General features: G+C 48.8%; 1 protein-coding gene across 1 annotated transcript in view; it reads right to left on the bottom strand.

Annotated features, from left to right (window-relative positions):
- Positions 1-246: 246 nt before the first annotated feature.
- LOC115311167 (solute carrier family 13 member 5-like) overlaps positions 247-12,346 on the bottom strand; it is a 98,454-nt gene continuing 86,354 nt past the window's right edge. The window contains exons 11-13 of the mRNA XM_040222195.1: positions 2,717-2,878; positions 1,251-1,388; positions 247-402 (exon numbers count right to left, since the gene is read on the bottom strand). Of these exons, the coding sequence (XP_040078129.1) occupies positions 247-402; positions 1,251-1,388; positions 2,717-2,878 (456 nt within the window). The remainder of the gene's footprint in view (positions 403-1,250; positions 1,389-2,716; positions 2,879-12,346) is intronic.

Genomic DNA, 12,346 nt, shown 5'->3' on the forward strand with positions numbered 1-12,346 from the left:
CAAATGGCCAAAGAGGGAACTTCCGTCATTTGAGACCCCCAGGTTCCCACGCGACAGAGCGTGGGCGCATGAGCAGTGCAGAAAACAACGCCATTTCAGAGGCGTGATGTCAGAGAGTAGATTTGGCGTATAACAACACCGCCATTTTATGTACACAGGACGGCGGTACACGGGAATGGCCTTTGACGATACAACGGCACACTCGGTTTGTACAATCGGCCAGCATGGCTGCACACAAAGTTCTTGCTATCGGCGAACTCCCACATTGGTTACGTTGGCAGTGTTCGTGTCGAACACCCAGCCGGGCAAATTAAACATGTTGAACACAGGGTCTCCAAGGATGTACGTCGCAGCCACCGTTACCATCAAGGTAATTACCTTCACTAAGAACCCAGGAAGGACCTGGAGAAGAAGACACATGTCGTCAATGATCCATATTACACATCTAATAATAGCCATTCTGTTAGAAATACTTTTGGGTCATCTCAAGAAAAAAAAGCTTGCTATAGTTCCTGTCAGCCTGAAAAACGCAGGGTTTGACTTGTAATGTGCATCTTCTTGCTTCGTGATTGGTTCTTGAGACTTCTTATCGCCTGACGCTGCATTCTGACTGGCTGAGGAGCGATAATAACAGGCACGAGATTCGCCGCACTCTGCGTTTCTTAGCTGCCGGTGGCTATGGCTGACTTATCCGCATGTAGAGAAGTACGCAGTTTGATACAAATAAGTCACATTCAGCTCGAGAGATTTCTTTGTGTCTGGCATCCAGTTTACATTTTACGAATGATTTATCTTCTCTTTTCTCACATTTTTAAATATATCAAATGAACCTCGGTCGTTTGCTGAGAAGGGAGCAAAAAGTAGTTATAAGCTATTAACACGAATTCAATTAAATAATCAATGCGTAAGGTACCAGTAGTACCCTTTAAGTTAATTTTGTAAAATAAAATTGTCAGCTTTTTGAGACATTTATTCGTCTGACTGAAATAGTCACACCCAGATAAACCAATGAAGGGCCTGTCTTGCCGCGTGCTGTGTGATGTGTGTCTTGCTGCGTGATGTGTACTTCTTGCAACAATTTCAATGGCTTTTGAGCGATAATAATATGCTCTTGATTGGCCTGCATTTCATTAAGTGGTCTCTGGCGGTAGAAAAATTAACTCAGTAGTTAGAGGTGCTCATCCTTTTCTCCTTGTGACACGTGCAAAATAAATTTACAATCGTAAGAAAACGTAACGTGCACAGCTTACCATGTCTGAGACTTTGAGCCGAGCGTGTTCGTATACGATAGCGTTGGCCGGAGTTCCCACGGGAAGCAGGAATGCAAAGTTACTGGTGATTGTCGCCGGGATCATGAACAGCAGTGGATTCATCTGGAGGTCTTCCGCCTAGACCGAGGAAACAGAAAATGCAGCGCTCTCAGTTTTAGCTCTGAAGCGCTAGCGAGTTTTAGAATAGCGTACGCACAAAGCTTGAAGTAATGACGTTGTCGCCACTGCCAACGCGCCGAGTCCTAACAGCGTTTTGAATGGCCGTTTGGCGAAGACGCCATTGCTTGGCGTACGCAAAGCTTTTGAGTGCGCTATTCTAAAACTACCTAAGAGAGAGCTTTAACAGATCGCGTTTACAGGCCATGCTATTTGTAGCGGGAGCTCGCGCTGCCAGATCGATGCATGCTCTGAAGCGCGCGCACGTAGCGGTAGCGCGGGCCTTTGAACACGATATACTAAAACTCCCTAGTATGTCTTGAAAGACATTGAAGGGGCACAAAGAGAAAGATAGGTGCACAAAGGGAAAACAGAGCGTAACGCTGAATCGTTGAAAAGGTTTTTTTTATCTATGATTATGGCCCTTGACTAAAAACATTTTGATATTAAAGAACTATGCATTCTCCCTTCAAACCAAGGGAACATTTTTTTTTGTATGATCGTTAATTAGCTTACCCGCAGAATCACCCTCCTTTCTATGCCTTTTCTATGGCTACTGCCAAAATAGATGCAGTGCGATATAATTTGGCATTCTAAGCGCCTCTTCGGACCTCCGGTGAGCTCGGTACACTCGGCCTGTCTACGCGCGGCAGTCTTTCGCCGATATCTTTCCGCTAAATTTGGCTAATGGTCAACGACGCCCGCACGCTCTCGATTTTAGGGTTTGGTGGCCCCAGAATTTAAAAAAAATATATTTAAAGATTGTTGTCGAAGTTGTTTGTATTGATATTATGCAGCGGGATGTGACTCTTGCATAGATTTGCTTCGTTTCTAGGAGGCGTACATACAATTTATTTGTTTCGGAAAGTCGCGAAGCCGACTATTTATAAAGTCAATAAGTCTTCAAAGGTATCACATCTTTAGGGCAATAAAGGGCTGGAGTGTAGATTCACCAAGGTACGCCCATGAGCGATATGAAGGTGAACAGCCCTCTTCTTGTTTTTGACGCTCCTGCAAGTTTTGGAACCAGCTCTGTTCCAGAAGATGGCTAGAACGCAAAGTTTAGACCCCAAGTCACGTACCATTTGAGACGATGAGAGTTAATATAGCTTTAGGGAGCCGTAAAACAGGAAAGAATCCAGGTAAGCTGGTCACCTTCATATTGCCGGTGGGTGTACTTTAAGACAAATTCCACAAGCTCCGTGGCAGCTGCCTGTACGTTCTTCATCGATCTCACCAGAACATAGCAAAGTCGACAAAAACATACGCCACGAAGTCATCTCACTTACCAATGCAGCAAACACTGGAAGTAGCACGGTCACTGTGCCCGCATTGCTGATAAGCTCCGACATAAAAGAGCAGAATATAGACAGGGTCATCATCAGAACTCCCGGAGAAAGGTGACCAATGCTCGCTAGCTTCTGTCCTATCACAAGAGACAAGCCAGAAACCTGTAAAAAAAGACGAGACAAAAATCGAGACTTCCGCGTGTAAAGTTTCCTTAAAATGACTGGTTCTGAGGTCACAACAGCCGCGACGCAACACAGCAACTCCTAACAATAAATCCCCTAACTTTAACCTCTAACCCCTTAAATTATAGTCAGTTCCGGATCTTAAATAAATGTGAACTTTCATTTTTATAGCAGGTCATGTTTACTGCAGGTGACAAATATCTATGTTATGAGCATTAAAAATTAGCGCCGCAGATATTGTAGTCCTTGAAAGTTGAAAAAACGCAGGGCGGGGCGCATCCCGAACATCTTATTATCGCTCCGAATTAAGTGTGATAGTGGCGTGAGCTTAAAGGCGCGCCGATCCACGCGAAGATAATAAGCCCTGTCGATCTTTCTTTGTCCGTGGTAGGGCATATTATACGGATGCGCTGCCTGATACCTTCTTCGGCCTTCATAATGAGTAACGCTGCAATCTGACTAACTGCGCAGTGATAGTGGGAAGCGTGCGACAACACAGTGGCGCCGCGGTGCGGCTCCTAAAAGAGTCACCTAAAAGAGTCATTTGGCGTGCACATCAGTTAGATCCGCGCGCCCCCCTTCAGGTGTCGCAAGCTCCTTATAGAAAATCACAAAGCAAGGGTCAACATAATTGTCCACGCCGGGCGTCGCGTACGTTGTCAGTGATTAGAGCCTAGCCTAGCGCCTAAAATATTTACCGCTGTTATTCCCACTGTAATACTGAATTCCCTCGCTGTTTTTCGTAAAACACTGTTGACTCAAGTATATTTTGATGTTTAATGTCCGATGCCTATTTTTCACGTTCGTACCAACAGCCCCAAAGCCTTTGCGGTAAAAATTACAGGAGCATGCTGAAGCTTTACCTTTAAGAGTGTAACGTGAAAGCTAAACACCGCTCGTTCCCAAGCCGTGCAAGCGTGTTTGCGTGGCCTAGTACGTAGATTTTCCGACTCACAACCGAAGGGTCGTGGGTACGAATTCCGCCTCCAATAAATTCTTCGAAATTTTAGAGCGAAGCTGTTTATGGCTAGGATTCCGTGGATTTTTCGGGTGCGTGATTAAAAACCCTACGCGCGCACCGCCCCCTCTTTGTCGTCATTCCAAGGGCTCGCGTGCTTCGTTTCCTTTCCTTTCGGTCTCCCGCGGTGGCGGTCCCGTCGCACTTGTCTACTTTCTGCCCGGTGGCGGCCCAGTCGCGCGTGTCTAATTCCTTCCGGCTTTACGGGGCGGCGATAGTCGTCCACACGAATGTATATAAAAAACGAGAAAGTCACGTTGCCGCTTTGCATTTTCAATTTCACTTCTCTCGTCGTAATTGGGAGGTCTCGTATAGACCATTTCATTTATCGCTCTCAGGACGGCGCCATTTTGTTAGACCGCAGCACCCTCTCCACACATCTGGGAAGTTCAGCAGGTTCGGCGGGGTAAAACGAAAGAGAGAGGGCACGCGCCCGACCCTTCTAGCAGACGACAAACCGGGAGGTTGCCGTTCTCCGTATTTGGGCTTCGCCGGAGGGCTGTACTGAACATCGAACTCTCGCTCGTGGCTGCCATTATAAAGTGGCTCGCGTTCTTAGAATATTTATGGTTACTCCAAAATCAGCCTTTAGCGCTCTGTTGTTTTATTTCAGTAAATAATCAACTAGCGTATCTTTGTTCCGTTACTTCAATAGCAGTGGAGCCAGCCGGCAAATCAAACACGGCGTCTATTGCGCCAGGAGAGCAGGTTTTTATTTATTATTCCAGACTTCCACTCATTGTCGCTAAAAGGCCTACGCCAGTACAAACTTTGTATAGTAAAATAGCTACAGCAACCGGATTTTCTTTTCGCTGGAGTGACCGGCCACTCTGACACAGTTTTTCAAATTTTTTTTCAATTTTTGTTATGTGCTCTAAGGTAACATCGCAATCAGACTCGGTTAGTCTTTTTATCGAGCATAGCATTACACAATATTTTGCATATCAAAATCCACGCATCTGCGTTGAAATGTCCAAAATGACGCGATTTTAAACCGAGTTAGAACGCCAGCCGGATGTTACGTACAGCCCACTCGGCGGAGCAGACGACGCCCGGAGTGAGAGGGGGATGGCATTTTTTCTGTCTCTGCTCTTACTCGCAAAGAGCGACGCCCCTGCAAAAAACAACGGTGGGAACGGCAACGATAATAGAGAGTTTTAGTAATACGTATAGGGGCAAACGCAAACCCCCTACGTTAGCGTTAACGTTGCGTCGACGGAACGTTACGGAGCGCGTCGAATACGCACTTTTAGTACAGCGAAAGAAGAACGCATACGTAAAGACTTGTAGCGCCATCTAGATGTGCTCCTGTAAACTGCTTCAAACAATCCAAGGCGGGTATTCGGTCAAGCCAATTCAAAGCCCCGATTCTCCTCGCTTTGTTGCGGAAGTGCGCGTTTCCGTGTGCCCGTTGTGTACGTGTTTTGTCTTTTTTTTTTGTACCGACCGCACGGTAAACACCTTTTTGGGCTTGACGGCGTCGCCAACGTTCTTGGCTATCGACAGCCATCTTTGTGGGTGCTGGAAAGGGTTCGTCGCGTTGACTTCTTTGAGGAGGTTGATGTCATCTTCAATGGTAAAGCGAACCCGTACAATGCGCGTAGCACTTCCGCTGGTTTGCCTCACCGCCGCCATTTTTCAAACTGGACTAGTCTCGCGCTCTCCCGTGCGCGACGAGAGCAACGAGATGGCACGCAGGGGACCGCTACGTACGTTCGCAAAAATCGATAGCGAGCGTACGTACGCAAGGCTCGCCGCACTACGTACGTATGGCGCATGCGCAGTCTGGAGGACGCAACGTTAACGTTAACGTATGGGGTCTGCGTTTGCTCCTATACTTATTACTAAAACTCTCTAATGTCAGCGGCGGCGACGGGCGGCACGTGTGTGTGCGTACCTTTCGTCACGATGACCACCGATCAAGATAATAATTGTGTTCGTACCTTTGTTCAAAATTCTGCGTCACGTCTGAGTTGTGTGCTAAACAGCTTCGCTGGACATCCACCTTCACCAAGTGGAACGGCTCCCAATTTGTATTTAAAGCAAATGAATTACTTTGCACAGTGAAATCATTTAAAACATGCCACGCTTATATTCACTTTCATTCCACGCGTGACGTCACGTTTTACGTGACGTCACGCGGTGTTTACGCTTCACGCTTTGCGTTGTGGGTTGTCTGAAATTCCCGCGCGAGATAATGGGGTTGTGACGTCATCACCATATCGACCACTCAGGTTTTCCCGTCACGACACAGACGCCGACTCCGGCTTTTTTGCGACACGAGAAACTTAAAGCTCTCGCTTTAAAACACAAAACATAAGATACCTATTCACCCCTAACATTAGAGCTTGAACGTCGTGCGCCAGCTGAAGATTATGCATGTACTTAAAATTCATACACACGCTAAAAAAAGGGTCATATTTGTACCAAAGATATCCATGTTGCCTTACTTAGTGTTTGAAACTTGTCGGATTCGTGATACCGATTAAAAATTGAGACGAAGTTCTACAAATTGGGATGAAGATGCGATGAAGTATCCGATGGTGCACATAATCTAACTTAAAAAAAAAAAGATTGCGAGACTAGGCCCTAGACTAAAGTTACTGTTTAAAAAACGCGGAACGTGACGAGTTCTTCGAATATTATTATTCATCCGCAGTCAATGATATTCCGGATAGTGCCAATGCGGAGCGCAAGTTCGTCTGCTTCTTTTGCAGGGGTTGTGGTGACATCACCACGCCAAGCTCTGAGTTGTTCTGAATGAAGGATAGTGGGTAGACTTCAAGGCGTCTAGCATTCAGATCTACCGACTAAGCGTTCATCAAAGCCAATCCGAGCTCGGTGTCTTTCTGACGTCCCCGACACCCCTGCGCAAGGAGCAGAGGACTACCTTTCCGTACAAGAATGCAAAGAAGGAATAGGAAAGCCTGAGCGTAAACATAATCAGCGCCGTCCAGCGTTTTCTAGATATTTGAATGACTATAGAGTTAGTATGTACAGATAGCATGTAAGTAGACCAAATATTTTTCATTAATCGAAGGGAAACAAAAAATACAGCAGATGTTGGTTCCTGCATCAAGTATTAGCGATGCTTCCATCAGATTGAAACGAACTATCTGAATAGGCCCATTTTCACCTCAGGGTCAAATAAACGTGGCAGGAAACATACGCCATCAAAACTTATTTTAGTCCCCATAGACGAAATCACTATAATACTGGGTTGAGTCTAAGTATGTATTACATTTCAAATAAAACGAAACAATATAGCTTGCATGGCTACATATCGAACAAATTACGCAAAGCTCTAAAAACACTTGTCATGAACGTTCGACTCCATTTCTTAAAAATCTTGCGCGTCGTTTCCTTCGGGGAACCATGTAGGGAAGTAATTTCTGGTACTGGCATATTGCAATGTTCATTTCGTATTCCTCGTCTTAGATCTCCGCTAGTGACTACCGAATTACTTGCTTTGGTGACAAATGTCGCGACAGTTTCTGGGGCCCAAGAGCTCGGAAGTCAAAACTTGCTGATTGTTCCATATATGAATAATTGACAAAATGTAAACAACTCAATAGTTTTGATTTCTACAAAACTACGTTTCTTTACTGGTAAAGATAACACACACATATATATATATATGTATATCTCGCCACAATTTATTCAACTAACTTTCGAGTCTCTGAGTATGTTTCCCAATGGACTGCCCTTAAAGTAGTCCCCGCCGTTGAACACTTTCGTGAAAAAGACAGATGGATATACCGTAAAATACCGGGCAAGCGCCCGCTTAAAATTTAGGGATAATCGCTAGAAAAAGGGGATGGGCGCTTGTTCGGTACTCTACGGTAGTCGTATGGCAGTTTACTTGGGAGAGACTGCGTCGCGTTGGCACGCGAATACGGGCCACCTTGGGCTCCATTTTTCCACGGTGATGATGATGCGGGAAGATGTAGTGGACGCGCTGTCAGGCTGCTTCGTCACATTACCATACTCTTCCCAAGCGGGAGGAGGAGGGTGGCACGCGAATACGGGCCACCGTGGGCTCCAATTGTCCTCGGTGATGATGATGCAGGAAGATGTAGTGGACGCGCTGTCAGGCTGCTTTGTCACATTACCATACACTCTTCCCAAGCGGGAGGAGCAGGGTGGCACGTGAATACGGGCCACCGTGGGCTCCAATTGTCCTTGGTGATGATGATGCAGGAAGATGTAGTGGACCCGCTGTCAGGCTGCTTCGTCACATTACCATACTCTTCCCAAGCGGGAGGAGGAGGGTGGCACGCGAATACGGGCCACCGTGGGCTCCAATTGTCCTCGGTGATGATGATGCAGGAAGATGTAGTGGACGCGCTGTCAGGCTGCTTTGTCACATTACCATATACACTTCCCAAGCGGGAGGAGGGGGGTGGCACGCGAATACGGGCCACCGTGGGCTCCAATTGTCCTTGGTGATGATGCAGGAAGATGTAGTGGACGCGCTGTCAAGCTGCTTCGTCACATTACCATACTCTTCCCAAGCGGGAGGAGGAGGGTGGCACGCGAATACGGGCCACCGTGGGCTCCAATTGTCCTCGGTGATGATGATGCAGGAAAATGTAGTGGACGCGCTGTCAGGCTGCTTCGTCACATTACCATACTCTTCCCAAGCGGGAGGAGGAGGGTGGCACGCGAATACGGGCCACCGTGGGCTCCAATTGTCCTCGGTGATGATGATGCAGGAAGATGTAGTGGACGCGCTGTCAGGCTGCTTTGTCACATTACCATATACTCTTCCCAAGCGGGAGGAGGGGGGTGGCACGCGAATACGGGCCACCGTGGGCTCCAATTGTCCTTGGTGATGATGCAGGAAGATGTAGTGGACGCGCTGTCAAGCTGCTTCGTCACATTACCATACTCTTCCCAAGCGGGAGGAGGAGGGTGGCACGCGAATACGGGCCACCGTGGGCTCCAATTGTCCTCGGTGATGATGATGCAGGAAAATGTAGTGGACGCGCTGTCAGGCTGCTTCGTCACAATACCATACTCTTCCCAAGCGGGACGAGGAGAGTGGCACGCGAATACGGGCCACCGTGGGCTCCAATTGTCCTCGGTGATGATGATGCGGGAAGATGTAGTGGACGCGCTGTCAGGCTGCTTCGTCACATTACCATACTCTTCCCAAGCGGGAGGAGGAGGGTGGCACGCGAATACGGGCCACCGTGGGCTCCAATTGTCCTCGGTGATGATGATGCAGGAAGATGTAGTGGACGCGCTGTCAGGCTGCTTTGTCACATTACCATATACTGTTCCCAAGCGGGAGGAGGAGGGTGGCACGCGAATACGGGCCACCGTGGGCTCCAATTGTTCTTGGTGATGATGATGCAGGAAGATGTAGTGGACGCGCTGTCAGGCTGCTTCGTCACAATACCATACTCTTCCCAAGCGGGACGAGGAGAGTGGCACGCGAATACGGGCCACCGTGGGCTCCAATTGTCCTCGGTGATGATGATGCGGGAAGATGTAGTGGACGCGCTGTCAGGCTGCTTTGTCACATTACCATACACTCTTCCCAAGCGGGAGGAGCAGGGTGGCACGTGAATACGGGCCACCGTGGGCTCCAATTGTCCTTGGTGATGATGATGCAGGAAGATGTAGTGGACCCGTTGCCAGGCTGCTTCGTCACATTACCATACTCTTCCCAAGCGGGAGGAGGAGGGTGGCACGCGAATACGGGCCACCGTGGGCTCCAATTGTCCTCGGTGATGATGATGCAGGAAGATGTAGTGGACGCGCTGTCAGGCTGCTTTGTCACATTACCATATACTGTTCCCAAGCGGGAGGAGGAGGGTGGCACGCGAATACGGGCCACCGTGGGCTCCAATCGTCCTCGGTGATGATGATGCAGGAAGATGTAGTGGACGCGCTGTCAGGCTGCTTTGTCACATTACCATACACTCTTCCCAAGCGGGAGGAGCAGGGTGGCACGTGAATACGGGCCACCGTGGGCTCCAATTGTCCTTGGTGATGATGATGCAGGAAGATGTAGTGGACCCGCTGTCAGGCTGCTTCGTCACATTACCATACTCTTCCCAAGCGGGAGGAGGAGGGTGGCACGCGAATACGGGCCACCGTGGGCTCCAATTGTCCTCGGTGATGATGATGCAGGAAGATGTAGTGGACGCGCTGTCAGGCTGCTTTGTCACATTACCATATACTGTTCCCAAGCGGGAGGAGGAGGGTGGCACGCGAATACGGGCCACCGTGGGCTCCAATTGTTCTTGGTGATGATGATGCAGGAAGATGTAGTGGACGCGCTGTCAGGCTGCTTCGTCACAATACCATACTCTTCCCAAGCGGGACGAGGAGAGTGGCACGCGAATACGGGCCACCGTGGGCTCCAATTGTCCTCGGTGATGATGATGCAGGAAGATGTAGTGGACGCGCTGTCAGGCTGCTTTGTCACATTACCATACACTCTTCCCAAGCGGGAGGAGCAGGGTGGCACGTGAATACGGGCCACCGTGGGCTCCAATTGTCCTTGGTGATGATGATGCAGGAAGATGTAGTGGACCCGCTGTCAGGCTGCTTCGTCACATTACCATACTCTTCCCAAGCGGGAGGAGGAGGGTGGCACGCGAATACGGGCCACCGTGGGCTCCAATTGTCCTCGGTGATGATGATGCAGGAAGATGTAGTGGACGCGCTCTCAGGCTGCTTTGTCACATTACCATACACTCTTCCCAAGCGGGAGGAGCAGGGTGGCACGTGAATACGGGCCACCGTGGGCTCCAATTGTCCTTGGTGATGATGATGCAGGAAGATGTAGTGGACCCGCTGTCAGGCTGCTTCGTCACATTACCATACTCTTCCCAAGCGGGAGGAGGAGGGTGGCACGCGAATACGGGCCACCGTGGGCTCCAATTGTCCTCGGTGATGATGATGCAGGAAGATGTAGTGGACGCGCTGTCAGGCTGCTTTGTCACATTACCATACACTCTTCCCAAGCGGGAGGAGCAGGGTGGCACGTGAATACGGGCCACCGTGGGCTCCAATTGTCCTTGGTGATGATGATGCAGGAAGATGTAGTGGACCCGCTGTCAGGCTGCTTCGTCACATTACCATACTCTTCCCAAGCGGGAGGAGGAGGGTGGCACGCGAATACGGGCCACCGTGGGCTCCAATTGTCCTCGGTGATGATGATGCAGGAAGATGTAGTGGACGCGCTGTCAGGCTGCTTTGTCACATTACCATATACTCTTCCCAAGCGGGAGGAGGGGGGTGGCACGCGAATACGGGCCACCGTGGGCTCCAATTGTCCCTGGTGATGATGCAGGAAGATGTAGTGGACGCGCTGTCAAGCTGCTTCGTCACATTACCATACTCTTCCCTAGAGCACTGCACGGGCCCGGGCCAGCCCGAAAGCCCGAGCCCGGCCCGGCCCGCGGGCCGGGCTCGGGCCGGGTAGCACGTATTTTTTCGGGCCTGGGCCGGGCTCGGGCTTGAACAAAAAAGTTCTCGGGCCGCGCCGGCCCGGGCCGGCCCGGGCCGTGCCTGGGCAATCTTGTGCCGTAAATCATAAATTGTTGTTGGGAGCAAGAAGTTTGCTCATTAATCTTTTAGGTTCATTGAATACAAAAAAAGCCAAGTGCAAATTCACTACAGCGTCGTTAAAAAGAATAACTAAAAGACGTCTTGAAGCTAGAAAGCCTTCAAGCTTTTTCCGTGTGAGCGAGGGTTCAGTGTTATAAATTGTAAACAAAATAAAGTCCCAGTCATATGCTTGTCAACCTGTCTGATTCAACGCTCTTAAAGATATCTAGTTCACTATTAGGAAGTTTTAGAAAAACGTACGCAAGCGCTTTGGGTACCGTAAAAATAGCGTTGCGATGTAAAACCTATGGCGATGCTAATTTTAGCTTGCCCAAAGTGCTTCAGTACGTTATTCTAAGACTCCCTTATTGCACAGAGCGCGACACTATATTAGCGCGAACAAGCGATCGTCGTGTTTTTATGTTTATCTCATAGAATCAAAACGCTGTTTTCAAAACTATTAGTGTCTTTAGAAGTGATCATCTGGGCCACAGACCTAAGCGGTATACTTTGGTGCCTACTGACACTATTTCGAAGTAAAATTCGAAAAAAGAGCCAACGTCGTATTCGCGGTATCAGTTTCGCGCAGTGTACATAGCCCGTTCCGCGCTTGCACGTTTTGGGAGCCATCTTGAAAAAAACGTTTTAAGGGGTTAAGTAGGAATATATTAAACTTAAGCTTGCCTGAAAGGGTTGTATATTTTAAGAACGCGTTGACATGTAAAGCTACTTCAGAACATATTCTTAAACAGAAAAGGTGCGCAGACAAGGCTTAGAACGATGGACACTTTTTGCGAAGAGGTTGCGATGTGCAGGGCCTTATAATAGTAGGTTGAAACGGGACGCGTTCAAACGCAAAGGGT

This window comes from Ixodes scapularis, unplaced genomic scaffold, assembly GCF_016920785.2.
Source record: "Ixodes scapularis isolate PalLabHiFi unplaced genomic scaffold, ASM1692078v2 PGA_scaffold1__304_contigs__length_218370807, whole genome shotgun sequence".
Classification (NCBI taxonomy): Eukaryota; Metazoa; Arthropoda; class Arachnida; order Ixodida; family Ixodidae; genus Ixodes; species Ixodes scapularis.